Source organism: Empidonax traillii, unplaced genomic scaffold (genome assembly GCF_003031625.1).
Source record: "Empidonax traillii isolate 1590-97213 ecotype Southwest subspecies unplaced genomic scaffold, ASM303162v1 scaffold222:size850627, whole genome shotgun sequence".
Classification (NCBI taxonomy): domain Eukaryota; kingdom Metazoa; phylum Chordata; class Aves; order Passeriformes; family Tyrannidae; genus Empidonax; species Empidonax traillii.
Genome location: NW_020955415.1, coordinates 744,640 through 765,385, shown reverse-complemented (window position 1 = coordinate 765,385; position 20,746 = coordinate 744,640). Strand labels below are relative to the sequence as shown.

The 20,746-nt window shown below is 37.0% G+C and overlaps 1 protein-coding gene across 2 annotated transcripts in view; it reads left to right on the top strand.

The window, feature by feature from the left end:
* The window catches only part of ME1 (malic enzyme 1), a 164,305-nt gene that overhangs the window by 49,694 nt on the left and 93,865 nt on the right, over positions 1-20,746 (top strand). For both annotated transcript variants that reach the window (XM_027887801.1, XM_027887802.1), the window contains exons 3-4: positions 862-1,011; positions 20,345-20,420. In XM_027887801.1, coding sequence (XP_027743602.1) covers positions 862-1,011; positions 20,345-20,420 — 226 coding nt within the window. The remainder of the gene's footprint in view (positions 1-861; positions 1,012-20,344; positions 20,421-20,746) is intronic.

Below are 20,746 nucleotides of genomic sequence, written 5' to 3'. Positions count from 1 at the left end.
TAGAGAGGTGAGCTGTAGGATCACCAAATTCCTAAGTTTTAAGTATTCACAAGGTGGCCAGAGTCATACCTATGTGAACGGGTATAACTTGAAGTCACTCTCTGACTCTTATCATCTATCATACTCAGCACTGAAATTTGGCTTCCTGGTTGGGATCTTGAAGCAGTAATGTAATTATTCAATGTTAGTGTGATGGTAGTCAAAAGTAGATCAAGCTAAATGTGAACTTTTTTTTTTTTCACTCTCATTTCTCTGATTTTTTTTTTTTGTCATTCGTTTTCTTTTTAATAAACAGAACTCCTTCAAAATTAATTTTCCTTGGGAGATAAAAGATTGCAGATTTCATGACAAACATAAGAGTTGAGGGATGAAAGGCTATACTTGTGTGCTTTGGTTTTGAAAGCTTTATTCTTCAGTATTTATGTTAAGTATTATTCAGGATTTAAGATAAATTTCTACTGAGGCAAGAGCTTGCAAAGCTTAACATTTTTAGTTTTGTTTTCTTTGGGCAAGTGAGTAAGCTTGTTTAAGTTATATTTAATGATGGTCTCATTTCAAGTGGAACAACTGATACATACAGAAAAGGTTCTGACAGACCAAATCCTCAGTGCAGGTCAATGTTTTATACCTGAGAGGGATTAGCTTCTTGAGTATGTACTTTGTCAACTTCTTGATGGTTTCAGCTTCTCTGTCTCAACCAGTTTATTTGTTTCTTTTAAAACAAGGAGGAATTAAAATACTTTTAACAAGAAAGAGGCTATTATCGAACAAACAACTTTAATTATCTAAACACCTCTGTATTTCTAAATCTACTGTATGTATTCCCTTGATGTCTGTCTAATTATATGTAATTCTCCACAGATACATTCTACTAATGAGTCTTCAGGATCGAAATGAAAAGCTTTTCTATAAAGTGCTGGCTTCTGACATTGAAAGGTTCATGCCTATTGTTTATACTCCCACTGTGGGACTGGCTTGCCAACAATATGGGTTAGCATTCCGGAGGCCAAGGTATGTAAGTTTATACTTCAAATACAAACAATTGTATTTTATTTTCATCTTGGCAGATTTCTGCAGGGGTTTTCGAGTATAGCTGAATGTAATCCAAAACTGCAATAAAGATAATTCAAGCTACACTTTTTGTCTGCATTAAACAATAATTTGTATTGCATTAAGAAGGCGAATGGTTGGTTTAATTGCATTAAAACTTGAGTATATTTTTAACCTTATTAACTGTTTTAGAATCTTAGTTGCATGTTACAAGACTGGAGAAGGATGGAACCTTAGTCTTGGATATGTCTTAGCAACTTCAAGAGCATAGACTTGCCTATATAAATATTTACATTAGAAGTATTTATATATATATATATATATACACACACACTAAGGATGCATTACATATGTGCCTACTGACATCTTAAAAATAATCAATAATCATCAAAGTGCTTGTCTCACTGCTTAATAATTTGTTGCTTCATAGGTTGGTTGCTGGAGTGCTTTTATTCAGTATACAGTACTTGTATTTATAGAGTGATGGGGAAGTGGTATGAAAGAAGGATGGATCCTTCTGTTTCACTCCGCCTCGTGAACATCAGCTCACAGAGTTTGAGATTTATAGTGGCTGCTGTTTGAGAACCTTGTGTATATTACTGCCTTCAAGTGCAAGCTGGAACAACACTTCGGAGCCTTCTGTAGAAGGAAGAGATAAATGAGCTGCATGTGCATAGCTCTGTTAACAGAAATAGATTTTGTACAGTCAAGGCATTGATCAAAAATAAGAAGCTTGCAAGATTTAAGGGAACAAATGACTGCTCACAAATTCTTCAGCAGGCGGTATTTGAGGGAGACTTATGGCTTCAAGGTTTTGTTGTTAATGTGAAAATCATTTTGGCCTCATGACTAACAAAATGAGTCAGGACCATCTGGCCAACTGCAGAAAACAAGAATTCCCACTCCTCTGTGCATTAAAAATTTCAAAAATACCTCAAGAATGCTAACTTAAACCTGTTTAATGATCTGTGGCTTTTAGGTGTCTACCTTAGTGAGAGAAGTCATCTCCTTTTTTCCCCTCAGTATTTAACACCATGGTAATTTTATTGGCCTTCCAGGAAGTGCTAAATGTGTCTGGAAATTAAGTCTTTGCTTACACTGGCCTCATTGCCCCTTGTTTTGATATCCACTACCATATAAAATATTTCACAAGGACCACCTCCCTGGGTAGCTCATTCCAATGCTTGTTAACCTCTTCAATGAAAAAATTCTTCCTGCTGTCCAACCTGAACCTCCCTTGGCACAGCTTGATACCATTTTCTCAAGTCCTGTCGCTGGTTGCCTGGGAGAAGAGACTGACCCCCACCTTGCTATAACCTCCTTTCAGGTAATTCTAGAGATCAATAAGAAATCCCCTGAACTTCCTCTTGTCCAGATGAAACAACCCCATCTCCTTCAGCTGCTCCTAAAATGACCAACTTTCCAGACCCTTTACCAGCTTTCTTGCTCTTCTCTGGATATGCTCCAGCACCCCAATGTCTCTTTTGCAGTGGGGTTGGAACTGGAAGATCTTTAAGGTACCTTCCAATCCAAACAATTTTATGATTCTCTGATCTTTGACAAACTGTCCTGATTAAGGAAAATACCTATTCTTAGCAGTCTTTCACTGTGCTCTATTACAGAGATCTGTTTTTTCCTAAGAAAAATCTTTTCTAAACTATTCCAAAACCAACTATACGAAGCAACCAATCTAATTGATTTTGGAATTGCATTCTAGACCGTGACTCATTTAGCCATATAAACCTTATAAACCAGCATCTCTCATAAACAGCATCCTCCATGAGATGGACATAGAAGAAAAAATAAACATTAAATTTAACATTCAGAAGGAGAGAAGCAGTAAAATATGTAAAATTTACTCCAGTCAATATAGTCTTACAATTTTGATTGATTTTTTTTTCCCCAGATGTTGCAATTAAGGAAAAATTGATCATACATATCATACATTAAAAAAAAAGGTATTCTTATCTTATAAGAACTATGTATCTGTTTTATGCTGACTTGTATGTAAATACTGTCTTTACTGATAAGTGACTGTTTTTCTTTCAGAATATTTTTTATTTCAGAGTATTTTTATTACTGTCTCTTCCCATAGCTCAGAAAATGTTTGATATATCATAGTTTAATGAAGATCCCATTAGAAACAGACTTGTTTATTTAGTTAAATAAGTTAAAAATTACCCAGTTGCTGCAGATCATATTTATCACACTGGAATTTGCAAGGCAGTGTCTTATTATTCAGTTTACCTCTGTAAGGTTTTTTTTTCAATATTCAGTTACATATTTTTACATTGTGAAGTTTGAAACCCCTGGCTCACAAGTTGTATCTTGAGGCAAGGAACAACGAAAATTAATTTAAAGTTTAAAAAATAGGTGTCTCATGGAATCATTAAATGAGATCATCTTCTGTGACTGCCTTATGTGTTTTTAGAAGACTGTATGGGCTCACATGATGTGCTTACAGTTATAGAAAGACTGTGGCTCAGGCGAGAGGTTTTCATCCTGAAGTAATATTTTGCAGTTATAGAAAAAACATTCATGGCTGAGCAGCTGACCATCTGATTAAGCATTATTTCTCAAGAGAACCAGCTGCAAAGTAACTTGACTCAATGGTTTGAAGCTCGTATGTATTTTATTTGTAAAAATCAGACTCAACTCAAGATTGCATTACTCACTCTGAGTGTTCAGCTGTAAATCCACCAGTTTAATGAATAAGTGTTATTATAGAAATAAACACTAGAGATCTGATAGCAGATCTCTAACATGCACCTGCCTACACCACACAGTTACATAAAAATAATTTAGAAGTCCAGTCTCTCTGGTCTTCGTCCTAACTGTTGAGGAGGATGAGGGAAGAAAGGGGGTTCTCTGGGAAAGTTGTTAGGAGAAGGAATTTAGGCCTGTACAGATAAAAACTTTGCTAATGCTGGGAATATAATGAGACTGTGGGTTAATTGCAGTGCTTACATTATCATTTTAAGAGCATTATCTCAGAATCTCTGCTAGGTCACTTTTAGGGGCAGAGTGTCTATCATTTAAATTTCTAAAGTAAAAAATTCTTCAATTGCACAAAGCGTGTACATATATATATGACAGCTTTTGCTGACTTACCAAGAAGCAATCTATTTCTGTAAATGGATTTCTGAAATATAACAGTTCTTTCATCCAACAAGAATAAATATGGGAAAGTTTAATGGAAATTTCCTCTTAGAATCCAAAATCAACTTTTTACATTGTATAGAGAACACCCAGGAGTTTAAGGTTCTTATGTAAACTCAACATTCAAAGAAGGGAGGAAAAATTGCCAAGTACTGCTGCGCTGAAGACTTTGGATGCTGTTAAAATGTTAGGTGACTGTTTATGCATTGCCATTCCTAGAAGGAAAAGCCATTTCAAACAGAATATGAACAGAGTCAGCCCTGGTAACTATTGCAGCCACACAGGCATGGCACAGTTACTTTGAAATAACTTCCCAATGCAGTCACACACTGTCAAGCTGACCAGGAACCATTTTTAAAGCAGCTATATTGGATCTGATGCAGCATATTGAAGATACAGATGCAGTCTCTTAAAAGGCAGAGTATGTTAGGCTTAGCTTTGAAGTTATTTAGCAGATTGCCTCCTCATCAAAGTGTTTGACTGTCTCAACACATACCAGTTTGAGACTTAATCCTTTCTTTGTATTTATCAAAGAGAATGTATTTATTTGCATTTATTGAATGTATTTACATTTCCAATTATTCAGATGCACTGTATTGAATACAAATGTTGCAAATGTGAATTCTTTCTTTGTTGACATAGTAATGTTTACATACTGAGATTGTCAGCTGCAAGATAGCATCACTTTTTAATAAAGAAAATAACTTAGAGAACAGGGAAGCATTTATTTCCTGTCACAGAACATGCAGAATGTTAGACCTTGGCATCAGAAGTTGCAGTCTGTTGGCCAGCACAAGGCTGATTTTTTGTGATTTTTAATGAGGCTTTTATTGGAGCTATTTTCCTTAATTCCATTGGATGTCTGTGGCATCCAAGTCTCTTAAGAAACCAGATTCAGTTTACTGGAGGCCAGAAACTTGTCAAGCACTCCTGGATCCCATGAGCCAAAAAAGTTGAGTTTCTGGAGCTTTTTTGTGACTCTCTCCCCCTCAGATAAGTGATGTTTTCTTGACTGAGACTAGAATGTCTGGATTTATTTGACCTAATTTTTTAACCAGTATAACGACCCCCTTCCTTAGATTTTCTTCAGCACATCTAGATTTTTTTTTTTATTTTTGTTTGTTTGTTTGTTTTTGGTTTTTTTTTCCTGGAAAGCTGTAGGGGTGTGTGTATATATATATATATATATATATATATATATATATATATATATATGTTTTGGGACTTTATTAGCCTGTTGCTAGAGATAATTATCTTAATATATTAATTTAGTTGAAAGTGATTATTGTGTAGCATAAAAATGATATTAAGAGGATAACAAAGCACTAATTTCAGAGCAGTTTTTCCTGGGTATTTTCTTCTCCAAAAGCTATGCAGAATTTTCACCTGGAAGTGAAAAAAAGGAAACATGGAGGTTTTTTAACCAATCACTTGTAAGGGCTTGATTATTAGGACAGTCTGTGACATCAAAAGCTTTTGTAATAAAGACATAAAATACAGGAAAATGCATCTTTGAAAGTAACCAGTTGGAATACTGATGTGTAATGTGTGTATTAAGGGCATGGTTCAGGTGACAAGTTATTCTACAACATTTTGACAGAGAATTAGCATAGCTGTAGCATTTCATCTAATTTTAGACAATCCTTCTCTTACGGACTTCAAAAGCCTGACAATGATGGCAGCTGCAACCCCTACCCAAGCACTTTTGAAACTTTTGGCCATTTTCACTTTTCGTGAAGATTACAGCTGCTGACATCTTCCAGGCAACTTTTTGTTTTCTTCTTCTTCTTTTTTTTTAATAGCCTTGTCATTGAATTCAAGCACAATGATGCCTCATGACACCCAGTAATTTTACTCTTAAGCATGATTCTGATCTGTTCTGTTGCCTTCATCAAGCTAAAATTTAGCTTAGCGCGCCATTGCTTCCTTGCCTTGAAAGTAAAACTAATAGAATCTCCCAGCAAAATGTTTGGCCTATTCTGAAAAGTTCGAAAAGGAGAACTGAGAGTGTTGAATTCCTCTCTGCTCCTATACTGTCTTCTACACTGGATCGTGCCTAAGGTGTATTGAACTTGGTATGTCAGCTGCCAGTAATGCTGCTGCAGGGAAAGGTGTGAGAATCTTGCACAGGACTTGTCAGTTGGCCTCATTTTGGTCTCAGAGTGCTTTGTAAATACTAAGTCAGTTTCTCGTTTAAGAAATATTTGAACGAAAAAAAGCTATGTCTTGATTTTTGAAAACATTGGGATATTCTTTAGTTCATGTGCATGTAGTCATCTGGTCTCTTTTAAATCATTATATTCATAGCCTTTGCTAATATTTTGCAATATGTTTCACCATTTACTTACAGTATGAATTTTTATCTTTTTATTAAACTTTCACCTTAGAATAAAATCATGAATGATTGGCTTATGCTAAACTGAGAATAAGAAATCCTGACCTAGCATTATGAAATATAATGTCCTCCGTGTGGTGGGGTTTTTATATGTACCTAGTGCTTCCATGTAGGTATAACCTCCAGCAGTAGTGGAAGGGGATAGTATTTACAGAAGTTTCACTTTGAGTTATTCTTCCATTTAGTCTTGTCTGAGTTGGAGCTTTACCTATGATAAGGCTCTTCCTGCTCTCATGAACTGCATACATGATTTCTTATGCAGGTAATCTTTGAGGGACTTGTAATTATGCTCAGAAAAGCTTTATCCTAAAACACATCACAAGCATGGAATTTCTGGCTTTCAGACCTAATTTTCTACCTCTTACTGGTGCATTGCTCTGTTTTTGCTGGAGGAAGTACATCTTGGCTGTGAGCAGGAGGAAATGAGGCCATCCCTTCTCAAAACACGAATCTCAAAATGTTTGGCAGCAGTCAATGTTTGGTCATTTTCTTCCCCCTCTTAACAGTCTTCTGAGGAAGACAGCCAGCAAGGCTCAGGGCTCTTCTATAGACATCCTTGTTGGTTTTTATGCAAGAGGGCCAAAAGTAAAGTACTGGCCATGACTTTCTCTGTGTTTCCTTGTTTACTTCCTTCACAGAGTCTTGGATGTTTCCAGGGGAACCCTGTCCTTATTTGGCTTGTACTGTTATTTTCTACACATTTCCACTATCTATTGTTCAAGGTTATAACTGAGCATTCTCCCTCCTCCATAAATTTAGAGGACTCAAATTTATCCTTTAAAGGGTGTCTGCACTCTGAAACAATGAGAACTTAGGTTTCTGTGGGTTTTGGCATATGATTATCTTCCTCATTTCCTTACATCTTACTGAGACAGTCCCCTGAAACAAAGAGGTTTCGTACAGATGCTTTTCGCTACATGGGAAAGACAGTTTGTGTGACAGTTATTAATGCAGTATTTGTTATAACCTTCTTGTTTGCTTTACTAAAGCAGTCATCTGGTGGATCTACGTGCAGAAGACTGGACATAAAGTACATGATCCCAAATTAAATGTCTTTACTCTGACTAATCTTTTCTTTCCAGTGCCAATACCACATAAAAGGTAGGCTATATGCTTTTCAGCAAATAAACTATGTAACTGCATTTTAAAATAGCAATGTTATTTTGGCAAGCCATATAACCATGTTACTCTTTGATGTTTTCCTTTTTCCTGAATTTCTGGGGAGATTTTGACTCTATGCCAGACCTTCCTTGTTACAAACTCCCAGAATTTCCAAAGCAGTACATTCCTTAAAGAAATGTACTTAAAGAGCAGAGATTTTGTTAAGTTTTCACACTTCTACTTGGCCAAAGGCTCTAGTGGCAACACTGAAGTAGCAGGTCATACAGTACGGGAGAGGCCTACTCATTGGCTCTGTCCTGCTCTATTCAGTAGAGATTTATGTACTGAAATTTCTCCCGCATGAAACACCCTCTGCCAGATTTACAAAGCTGCTTAATTTTGAACATCATTTGGCCCCCAAAGCGAACCTTTTAAGAGTCGCTTCCTTCAATAAGTGAACCATAACTCTCCTTAGTTCAACACCTTTTCAAGGGCAGCCTATCAAATCCCACACAAGGTCTGCAAATGAATCCTACTCCATCTTTACCTTTTGCACAAAATTATAGGTATAGTTGTCTCCCTTCTGGTCCAGGAGATGTTGGACAGCCCTGAAGTTGTTGCTTGCTGTAGACAGTAGCTTTCATATTGTATCCATTCCCATGGACTGGAATTCTACACCATCCTAGCACTCATTTAGGACAACACAGACAAGTGACAGCTTGTGCCACAGGATGAATAAACAGGATGGTGCAAGATTTTTTCAGGTGTCTGATCAGCCTTTGGAAAAAGAACTTGAATTTTCAGATTCTCTTATCTAGCAACTGTGAATCCCTTTGTGGATAATCCTGATACTGTCCGATTCACTAAGATAGTGCTTAAAGTAAAGCAAGACACAGCACTGATGCTGATCACTCCAGCATAAAGCAGGTGATAATTCTGTTTTTACGATCTGAATCCCTTGTCTTGGAGACTCGAACTTTTTTGCAGTTGGTGATTTTCAGTCTGTCGGCATCAGCTTTTGCACTGAAGTGTTTCAAACTTATCGTTTGGTGTGGCTTTCAGGGAATGAAGAAATTCATTTTAATCTTTAGGAGCATACTTAGTAATAATAAATCCATTTCTGCTACCGATCTTAGTTGCCCCATATTTTGCTCCAGGGCTCTGACCTCCACATCACTGCCTATGACATATATGCTAGTTTATTCCTAGGCTTCTCTCTAGAGCAGTGCAACTGATCTGATGCAGTAAGTGAGGTAAATCTTTCAGTGCAGCCAAATACAGCCAGAAACTGTAAAGTAAGAAATTACATTATCTGTGGAGAATACTTGTGGGTTTTTTTGTAAAAATTGGTTAGGAATGGAAGAGGAGCCACAGCCTATTTACTGAGTGTGTTGTGCACACCTTCAGCATCAGGTGTGCTTTTAGACTGACAATAAAAGGTCCTTTTAGAAGACTTACATATTATCTGTGGTGAGCTGAGGCATTCCAGGCACTTTCAAAGAGAGTTGGTCAGCCATTGGTGCTAATGGATATTTAACATTTGTGTTGAACTCAGTGCTGCTGAGGAGTTAGGGTTTCTATTTTGGATGGCATTGCCTATTCTGAAACCCTCTTAGAGGAGGTAATGCTCCCCAGGGCAGACACTACAGGGATTGCTTAGCAGGGTGCACTAAAAAGAAGATGACCTGCTACCTTTCTGTAGGTGTGAGATGCTCTGGGATTTGAAATGCTCTGAGGTGTGAAGTGTGTGTGCTCATAGGCTACGCCTGTGCTGTTTAAACTTGCAATTCATTGCTTGGGAAATACTAAGAAGAAAGTGTGTGCATCTTTGTCTCTTCCTAGGGCTATACTGTGGAAGAGAAAGCGCTTACTTCCAGATACCAGTGGGATAAAAACATAAATGGTGTTACTGCATGTGTTTACAACTGGGTATCATCAGCAGTATCATCATGCATTGGTAACATGAGCATGTAGCAGAGAACCGCTACAGGTGACTGATAAGCATTTAGTGTGGGTTTGGTTTGATTGTTTATTGGTTGTTTTGTGTTTTTTGGTGTTTTTTTTTCTTTCAAATACTAAGATCTTAGAGATAGAAAATCCTATGCTCTCCTTCTATGCAGAGTTTTAACATGTCCCCAGTAATTCCCAGTGCTGTCATCTGATACAGCAAAACAGGGTGCCAGTAATATTTCAGATGAGATGCCAGTGATTTAGAAGCATTGCATTGCTTTATTAGCTCATTCTGTATATATCCCAACCCATGCCCAGAGGATGTTTTTCTTTAGGGGTGTGCTTACACTGGAGTTTCTCCAGTTTCTCATTTTCTGTAAATTTGTTGCACGCATGTCCTTCGTCTTTCGGCACCACCCAAATCCCCTGCTTACACACATTCAGCAGCTTATCTGTTCAAAATACACTCATTACTCGGCAGTCTAGCATCGTTTCATTGTTGCGTTTCCAATACTTAGTAGCTTTTAAAAAAAACAAACAACTCTAAATTCCTTCCTGTAATTGTATTTGGTGAAGTCCAGAAGAGGAAGGAAAAACCCTAGTGAAATCCCTGTGACTTCGCAGTAGCTTGGCTATTCTAAAATCATAGTTTTCTGTCTCTGTGTAGAAGCTTTCTAATTAGATAGGGTAAATAGTCAGGTCTTAAAATGGAAAATTGAAAGTGAAGAGTAGGCAAACTATTTTCAGCCTTTAGGAGCATAGCAAATGGGATGATTGTGTGTTGTAATGTATCTTGTGTTTCTCTATATTTGTGGTTAGATACTTTTAATCTAGGAGATTTTTACATGCTATATTTGAGACAGCCGTATGCTGCTGCTGATATGAGGCTTCTGAAAAAGACAGAAAAAAATTTGGGGGGCAGAAGTTAATCCTTTTATTTCTTGCAAGGCGTTTTCATCCTTTTTAAACAAAGTTTTATAGCTGTATAAAACTGTTTTCTTATGGGCCCAGTTCAGTAAAAAGTGTCAGCAGTGTTAGTTATAAAAAAACTTAAACGTAAAAGGCCAGGTCGTAAGAACTTTACCAAATCTCTTGTAGAGTAGCATTAACATAGTGTAATTTGCAGTTGGGTGGAGAAAGGTTTGTGAGGCATCTGGCATCCTGACCACTGCTCTTTGAGTTGAGTGGTGACATTAAAAGTCAGTTCTGCCTTGTATGAGGACCTTCTTTGGCTAATGAGCATTAAGTGATTAAATCACATGCAGGAAACCCAGTATTTTTTAGAAAACAATGTACAAGAGGCTGCTGGGAACAGAGATCAAATTGATGAAATGGTAAGAATGTGCATAAGACAAACAAAGCAAGTCATTTTTGTAAGAAAAGCAAGGACTTCTAGCTAAAGGCAGAAAGTGATAGGAAAGGCTTAAATCGACCGGCAGAAATACGGGAACAATTTACTGGGAAATATTAAAAAAAAATGAAAACAAGCTTCAGTTTGTACTGAATGAGAACCTCTACCTTTGGCACAAAGATGTTCAAAAGCCAGTGTTCATTTTTTGCCTCTTTGTTCACAAAATGATTGCATTTAACTTGAACTTCTGTTATTCTTAAGGAAAAAAGGGAGTTTAGGAGGTCTCACAACTTTATTTTAGTGTACTCTAGTGTATGGAAATTAACTACTGTTTTGGACATTCTGGTGGAGTTTTCCATCCAAGGGAAGAGCTTCCTGTTGTTAAGATGAAGCTCTAATGTAGCTTATGGAGACACAGAAGCACATTTCCATTTACAGAGGTTCACTATATTATGACAGCTGTTATATCAGAGGGTACTTTTGGTTTCTTTTAACTTTTCTCCTGGTGTTCTTTAGATTTATTGTAAGCACATACGAATGTACAGGTTTGCTGCACTGTATGTTGAGGGGCAGGTTGTTCATGCCTGTTTTAGGCAACAGTATGTCTTTGAGCATTTTCCTTAGTCATCCAGAAGGAGCTTCTTCAACATAATATGCAGATGTTTGCTTTTGAAAATGAAAATACAGAACATAGTTTGCTTTCTGTCCAATTAATTAATTTTCCCCACAGCTTGAAGCTTTTTTCCCATGTTAAAAGTTGTTAATATTGAACACAGTACTAAAAATTTTATCTGTCTCATGCATTCATTTATACTGTATATAACAGGAAACAAGTACAGAAATAGTGCTGCTGATCAGGTTGTTTACATTTTTAAAATATGCAGATGGTAAATTGAGATCTGTACTTTTTCAGAGTGCTATGCCCACCTTTGTGTGCTAAAATATAGAAGACGTTTTCAACTGGTATCTGCTAATATAATTTCCACTGAAAACAGGAATAGGTTTCTACTTATGTTTGGAGTTGAGCACCATGCAGAAAGAATCTGATCTTAGGAACAGCAAAAACTGCTAGATCAGGTATTTTTGTTTACTGCTAACACTTCATACTAAAAAATAGGGAAGATTCATGATCCATAAGAAAATTTTACCTCAGGGGATGCCAAGGCAAAATAACTACTCTAGCTAACCCTGCTCCTGACAGGGGCTTAGACTGGGTGATCTCCAGTGTCCCCAGATAATTTTGACCTGTGTGCCCTGGGATGCAGGTCTTGGAGATGTCACCAAATGCTGCACATGGACAGCTTAAGCCTGGGTGAAACAGCCCTGCTCTGTGCCTGCATGCTCATTGGCAATTTTGTATGACTAATTTACCCAAGCGTTTTCACATCAGCCTGCTTGCCTTTTTACCTCTTAGCCCTTCAGCATCTTGCATTAGGAACTGTTATATCACTGTGACAGAAACTGAGTGGTTTCCTTGGTTCATTTTCAGCAGATAAGGTCAGCAGTACAAAGGGAAGATAGTGTCTCTTTTCAGAAGTGACTTTTTCATTAAAGTGGAAGTTGAGTAGGATATGCTGTAAGAAGAGGCATTTTTTGAATAAGTCTTCACTTTTGTCCTCGTTAATAGTTATTGAAAGCAAATGATGGTGATTTAAAGGTCAGTGAAAACTGCCTTAAAAGATTCTATTGTCTAAATACTGGAAATTTTCCATGTTCCAATGAGCCAAGGCAGCACAAGTTGCTGAAGTAAATAGAAAGACAGTTATCTCACTTGTTGAGTACTTCACAGTTTAAACAGCATTTAAAAGGTTTGTTTAGAAAAACATCACTAGCGTTGCAAGATTTCTCGTAGATAACGACTGATGTTGTTTGTAGGTGGCTTTTTATGGAGTTAATATTAGCATAAAATAATACCAATGTGATAACTATTGAAGCAGAAGAGTAGGTTATTTTTTGTCATAAAAATGAATGGGTCTGTCTTTGGTAAACTATTCTCTCATTCACAGTCTTCAAATAGTTCTATTTGTGTCTATTAGAGTGTAAGTAATTAAGTTATTTATTGAGCAACTGTCAGAGGAATATAAGTAGCTTCTGGAGGAAAACAGCTCCAGCACTTAAACCATAGTATTTTGCAAAGTCCACCTTTTCCTTTGCAAACACATCCCATTGAATTGTGGTTGTGGGGTTAAGCAATAATACATAAAAACTGGTTGTCTAGATGAATGATACTTAAGGAATATAGTTAAATCAACAAATCAATGTTTTGAGAAGTGACTATAGTGAAGATATGATTTAATCTACTTAGTTGCTGTACGAAAAGGATGAATCATTACAGTTTGAATATTCAGACCACAAAATTCTGTGCTGTTTGCTTTTGCAAGTAAAGGAAGTGAGACACTAATTAAAAAAGTGTTAGATACCTAGATATGCAATAATGAGTATTTTATGTGACTGATGCAAAAAGTCTGCAGTGACTAAGTCCATGAAGTGTTTCTTTTACTATGATGTATTCTTAATTTTTATCCGAAATAGTTTGAGGTGCACATTATAGTTTCCAAAATAAGTAGAGATTTTTTTGATTACTAGTGAAGTGTCACACTATAATTGCTTTTGGTACCATGTAAAATTGGCTTTAAAGCTTTGCAGTGCAAGGCATGTAATGTTGTTACTTAGATGATTTTTACAATGTAATGGGTTTTTTTTGTGTTGAATTACAGCAATTGAAGGATTACTTCATTAAGTTGCTTTTTATTGTACAAAAGTCTTGACTTCTTTGCCCAGTTCTCTAGCTGGAGTTTACCTAATGGACATTTTACAAAGTGAAAGCAGAATGTTCCAAGAAAAAAAGGTTCTTTTTGCAAAAAATCACTATACAGTCATATTCACAACATAGAGATTACATGCCTTGTTAGCAAGAACAGATGTCTCAGGGGGCTGGAAGAGTCCAGACTTCTTGAAGAAAAGTAATAGGACAGGACTGGTGCAGGTTTTTTTCTTTGTTTCTTTTTCATTTGCCTTCAGTCTGCACTGCTGTGGGCAACTTGTACTCTTTTTTTTTTTTTTTTTTTTTCTCTCACCTGCTCTGTTATGTTACGATTCTGAAAATGTATGCTGTATGCAAACTCTGGAGACTGCTTCAGATGCAGAAGTGGAGACGGGGCAATGTCTGTGGGATCTGGCCCCTGCCTGGAGACATGTCAGGAGGGTTATAGCTTGCTGTGTTGCAAGTTATGGAACAGCAGCCCCTGGTTCCCTACTTCCCTAATCCCTCATGGGATGGAAGAGGGAATGGTCTGAGATCTGAAGTCGGGTTTCTGAGTGAAACCCAACGGGTGGAAAAAGGGAGTCTATCTGGAAGTTACTGGAACCCATGGGGTTGTTTGAACCAGCTCTTCTGACTATAGTGCCACCTGGATGAGTCCCTTTCAAGCACACAGTGTCCATTCTCAAGGAAACAAGACAGAGTCAAGGAATCTAGTCAAAGATCTTGGGCAGGCTCAAGCATAGTGTGGATACTGTATTTGCTTTTGGCAGCGTTAGGATAACTCCACACTCTGAGGCTTGCACCAGAAAAATTATAATCTATCCCAATTGTCTTTTTAAAAATTTTTTTGTTGTTTTTATTACTACATAATAATTATTATTTATTTTTAAATAAGGTTTTAACATCTCTACTAAAAGATACCCCAGCATCTGAATCTTTGTGTCACTAGAGTTACATATCTTTTATTTCTCTCAACCCTGTCCTTTCTTTTCTAAAACCTTACTCCCCTGAGGTTATATCTTCAAATGTCAGGCTTACAGCTGCTCTCTTTCAGGTTAGATTCATCACTTTTCTATTCTAAAAACCAATTCACGTTGTAGACTGCACAGTTCTGTAAGTGCTCTGAACCTAATTCTCTCTTCTATGTAGGTATTACTTTTAACTGTAGTAACTGTTAGAGTACTACACTTACTGGCAAGGATCGATGAGCATCTTTGATGGACATGGGCATGTAAAAAAGTGATACACGGGCTGCCAACACTGGATAAAGACTGCCATGAAATTGTTTTCAGAAGGGATTCTTGAAATGAGCCTACATGCTGGTGTGATGGTTTGGACTTGGCTTCCTGCTAAATGCTCGAAAGCTAGGACAGCATCCCCCTTCCCCCCTCCTTTCTTCCTTTAGGTTAAAGGAGAAAGAAACTATAAAAATTAAAGAACTTACAGTCAAGCTGCTTATATAAAAATATATTTATATTTACGCAAATTACAGTTATATATAGTTAAGATGTTATATACACAGAAAAAGGGGGTTTACCCCCCGCAGGGATAGGGAAAGGGAAAAAGGGGACAAAAGGGAATAAAAAGGACACCGAACAGGTATACTAGATTAAACTATACTAATAACTAACAAAACAGATTTCACCACGTTCCTTAGAATAGTAGGATCGGCAGTCACAGCCAGTACTCTCCAAATTTCCACGTGGTAGGACAGCGGATTCTGCAGGCCTCAGCCTTAGATAAGCGAGACTAACGCAGGGACCCACTGTTCCCAGACCTCGCCGGAAGAGAAGAGAGCGAGGTCTCTAATCTCCGACTTATTTATACTCTGGTTTACGTAAAAATTGTATGGAATACAATTGGCTGTACCTGGCTACTTCCTTGGTTACAAACTGGTCACCAGGAAGGCCTAGACTAAAACCATCACAGCTGGCTTGCTTTTTCAAGCTGAAGATTGGCTGTTCAGACCCCTTGACATTAGCATTTCCCACATACAGTGATTATGAACACTGTGTTTTCCTGTATTTTAATTATTTCTGTACACTCTTGTGCCAAGTTGGGCTTTTGAGTCACTATAAAAATTTATAATGAGGCTTCCATTATTCTTTTATGCATAGCAAACTGGAGTTGGCAGATGTTAGCATCTGTCTTCCAGAGTACTTAAAGTCTTCTACAAAATAAATATTTATAATCAGTAGCCGTTTAGGAAACCATATGCCAAGCGTGAAATAACACATAACATTTTTAAACTTTTATATCTTTTCAGGATTAGTACCTTACTCTCCATTATCTTTCATATGCTGCTGGTACTTTTTTATGAACTATATCTGGCTCATATACAGCCCCAGGCTTTCAGAGGTGTTAGCATTATCTACTTTTTTCTCAATGCTCCTGTTATATTTTTGATCTTTGTTTTTGACTGAGTCATTCTTTTGCTTGTTTTGTTTAAATATGGTTTGAGTATGCAACATCTAGAAAATGTGAATCCCAGGTTTCTTTAATACTGATGAATTCAGTCTGGCGGTCAGTAGCAGCCACAATTTCAGCATCAACTATTTTATTTATTAAAAAATGTACCTGTGCATTGCAAAGTAATGAAATTCACCCCCTGTACAGAGGGAAGGTAAAACAACTGCATTTCTTAGATCAGCCCACCACTTGTATTTATTAAGCATCAGTGGTCTTGTAGTGCTAAGGAACCTGCTAAAGTAAGATGTAATGAAAAGTTTGAGTACATTTTTTATGAAGACAGGAGACCATATTGAAAACTTACAATGGGAAATGTGAAATGTGAAAAATAGCAGAATATTCTTTGGAGAGGATATATCTACTCTCAGTTTCTAGTGCAGTGTTTGTATTGTAATCTTAAAAATAGGAGGGAATTTCAATAGGGACCAGGGAAGTAGTTTACCTCTTTCTTGCAAAGGAGTTTGGGAGAGTCTAGGCTCAGAAATTAACTGGTTGGACACTGAGTTTTTTTAATTGTTGTTGTTGTTATCGTTATTATTAAGCTTGTTGATTTAGGCTGCCTGGAGAAGTGAAGTCTCCTCTACTGTAATGCTATCTACAGTTCAGCATTCAAATATCAGTTTTGAATATGTAGGGTTGTGAGAAAAGTTTGAACTTTTTTCCTTAAAACATGTTTGACATTTTCTGAGACATGCTAGATTGCCTCCTGTTGTTACAAGAAGAGGAAAGAAAGGATTATTCTGTTACTATGACACATTTTTTCTAAACTGTTCTTTAATAGAAAATAGACATACACATTGCTGGTGGAACATTGCTTCCTTGAAACATAATAAACAAATGCTCCATTTAATACTGTTGACTTTGTTCTCATAGATCAGAATTATAATAAAACAGACATAATTATGTGATGTAGAATGACCTCCACATAACTTGTAAAATTTGCTACAGTGTAGTGAGCTCACTGACCCAAAATAGATCCACCCTTTTTCGAGTGGATCCTGATGCCCTCTTGTGCTTTTCCACCCTCACTCTTCAGGGCTTTGTTCTTACTGATGGTGTGACAGGAAGAAAGGAGGCATAGTTACTTCTTTGCCTAATTACTCCTCTGCTGTAGTTTCATATGTTGTCTGGGTAGCTGAAGTAAGGGAGTAAGTAGAAGTCTTCACCTTGGCTAGGCTGGTATAAACCAGTGCTGAATGGAGGGCAGCAAAGTGGCTGAAGATGAGCACTTCTGCATATGCACTCAGGCAAGTTCTGTGTAGATCTACTTTGTGCCAGGTTCAAAATGAATTAATTAGAAGACTGATCTGCTGCTGTAAGATTCAAGTAATTTTTAACTCACAGTTTTGCTGATTGGCCTTTTAAGCCTCATCAGGTCTCAATTTGTTGCCTTGCAAGAAAAGATAGTATGTATAAACGAGGTAGAGTTCAAATAGAAAGGGTCATACAGTGTTGTAAAGCCAACAATTGCTTTCCCAGTGAGCTTTCCAATCTGGGTTGCTCTGCAAGTGCATCTAGAAAACTTAAGCCTGTTTCCCCATGAGTTGCATCTCTTGTCAGAGATGTGAATATGTGCATGCTGAAAAACAAATACCATATATTTCCTCAGAATTTTTTTCCTGTATCTTGCCTCTTTCTCCATGTGCTGAAATATAATATTTGTCCATCTGTTTTAGCAGCCCATCCTCCAGTGCTGTGTCAGGTGCATAACCTGCAGACCATCCCTTGCTCTTTGTTTGGCAGAGGGGGGTCTGCATCACTGACATGACGGTAGTTATTAACACTATATTAAAATGGATAATTTGGTCTTATTTCTGGACTGTATATAATTTAATCCAGTTTAAATTGTTTATCTTGCCCCATTTGAGATTATTCTTGTGGCTGTGCTATGAAAGCCAACAAATAACTATAATGTCTGCTCGGTAACCAAATTATTGGCTAGTTTTTCAGCTTGTCAGCGCTATTCCACTTACAATAACCTTATACAGTTGGTGCTTTTCCTGGACCTCATGGAAAACAAAACAACCACATAATGCTACTTTTCTCGTGGTTGCCTCCAGGTAGAATTGCCAGCAAGTTCAGTCCCAGTAATATAGGATGAATATTCTTGTAGGCTGACACCTTTGCAAACCGGGATTCCTCTTGCAAACTTGTGTAGCTTCTTGTGGAGGACCGCTTAAAGGAGAAAAGTGTTTTAGCTAAAGAAATGAAGGACAAGAAAAACAGATCCAGATAAAAGAATAAGAAATTCTTATCTCTTTTTCTGTGCCCCTAAATCTAGGGGTGTCTTCTCAGTAAGACCAGTGTGTCCAGAAATGTTTTACTAAACTAGAGAAAGAATAGAGGGAAGGGAAGAAGGAGGGGAGTGAAATGCTTTTGACATGACTCTGTTTACACTTCAGCCTCTATTTTCCATTGTTCCTTGAATGTGATCCTGCTTGGACAGATTTCTGAAATACACTCTCAATACTTATTCAAAGTCCTTACAAATGTTCTAACAAAATTCCTTCTGGAGCAGCCTCCCTACCTTTATTTTCCTCTGCTGGGAAATTTATTCCATGGAGACCTCTCTCCCTAGCTTGCAAGGAAGAGGTCATTCAAGCACACTGGGCTGGACTCTGGCTCTTTAGAAAATCAATACAAAATCTTGCTTCATTTAACACAAATCTATTAGGTTGATGTAAGCTGGAGGACGGAGACAAGGAGAGGAGAGATTCAGCACGATAGCTTTCTTCCAGTACTTATCAATTCCTTTCACGTGTCCGTCTCTGAGTTGTCTGTCTCTGAGGCTAGCAGAGTTGATAAGCTGTAGTTTGTGATTTAATGAGTTTACAGATTGTTTTAGATAATGACTCACTGTACAATACATCAGAAAAGAAGCATCAGCATTTATTTTTCTTTGCTGCTTTACAGCATTTCACTGTTAGGAATATCTTTTTTCAGGTAGCTGGCTCACAAATAGATATGCTTGTGTGCTGTACATACCAGAACTTTTCAAAAGTGCTGTGAATATTTACCCTCTTGTCCCTGAGGACCTGCTGCTTTCACAGAGGTGGGGGAATTAATTTGCTGACAAGTGTAACTTATTAAGAAACATCTGATAGATGATAATATCCAACCTGGTGTGTTAGTTCAGAGCATAGGGAGTGGACACAGAATCAGAATTAATTAGAAACTCCAGGATGAGAAGATTTCTAATTCTAGGGCAAAATGCATCAAATGGAACACTTTGGTTAATTGCAATTTGTCTTACATTGGTTTTTGTCCAAAATAAAAAACAATTTCAGTTGAATGTTTGTGACAGCAAACAGGGGAAGAAAATTCTTAAACACAAGTAAAAAGAAATAAGAATAAAATGCTGAAGAGCAGGATAAGATGCTTTGTAAAATTTACATCTGTAATAAACAGAAAAATAAATGAGAGTTAAACTTTTCTGTGATTTTGTTTTAGACTCTTCTGTACTGGTGGAACTAAAGACCAATTTACAAACACTCTTCAGAGTAAAGTTTTGGTCTGCTCAGCACCAAGGATTTTCTCTCACTGTAGATAATTTACCACTTCTCTGAGTTTCAAAGGGGCAATCTAATGAAGCAGGCAGACTGTTTTCTAAACACATAACTGAATGATCTTGAATTATTTTAGGTAATGATAATATATGGCTTATTTCAGGTTTTGTTCAAGGCTTAAAACTTTGGCCTATTCTTGTTTGTAAAATGTTAGGACTGCTGAGGCACTGGTGATCACTGTTATATGAGGAACTCATTTTGTAGTCAAGGGCAACTAATGAACACGTTTGAACAGATGAAGTGCTTAGTGAGCTTTAAAATCAAACAGTGGTTTCCAGAAAGGACTCTTACACATTCTCAATGCTCAGTGAAACTTCACTGAGTTATATGTTCTCTGAGTTCTACTAAATGCGGATGTTTAATTTACTCATTCATACGAAACTAATCTCTTTTTATTGAATGGAATCTGTGTATGTTGGAAACACATTTACATAGAGTTTGGTTATTATTTAATTAATTTATACTTTATTTATTTATATTAAATTGACTTATAATTATTTAATTACCTGTTTATATGAAAAGTATTTTTCTATTTGCAGAGGTCTTTTTATTTCTATCCATGACCGGGGCCACATTGCTACAATGCTTAAATCCTGGCCAGAAAGTGTCATCAAGGTAGGTGCAGTTTTAGTTGCATGACAAAGCTGATGCTGCTTTGTAGCCAAGATACTTGGTTAGGGTGATTTTTAAGCTTTTTATCAATTTAGGTTTCAGTGATTTCTTAACTCATTTTTTTAAACAGAAAGAATGCTGTTATAGCCAAAGTTTGAGGCAGTTAAACCCTTACTTATTTAGCTACAGGCATCCTAAACTTATGAACTGGTCAATTACACTTAATATTATGCATGAAAAAAAACCAGCAACCTGAATGCTTTTTCTGCATTTTAGAGAACCACAGAGTGGTTGAGGTAGGAAGGCACCTCTGGAGATCATATAGACCA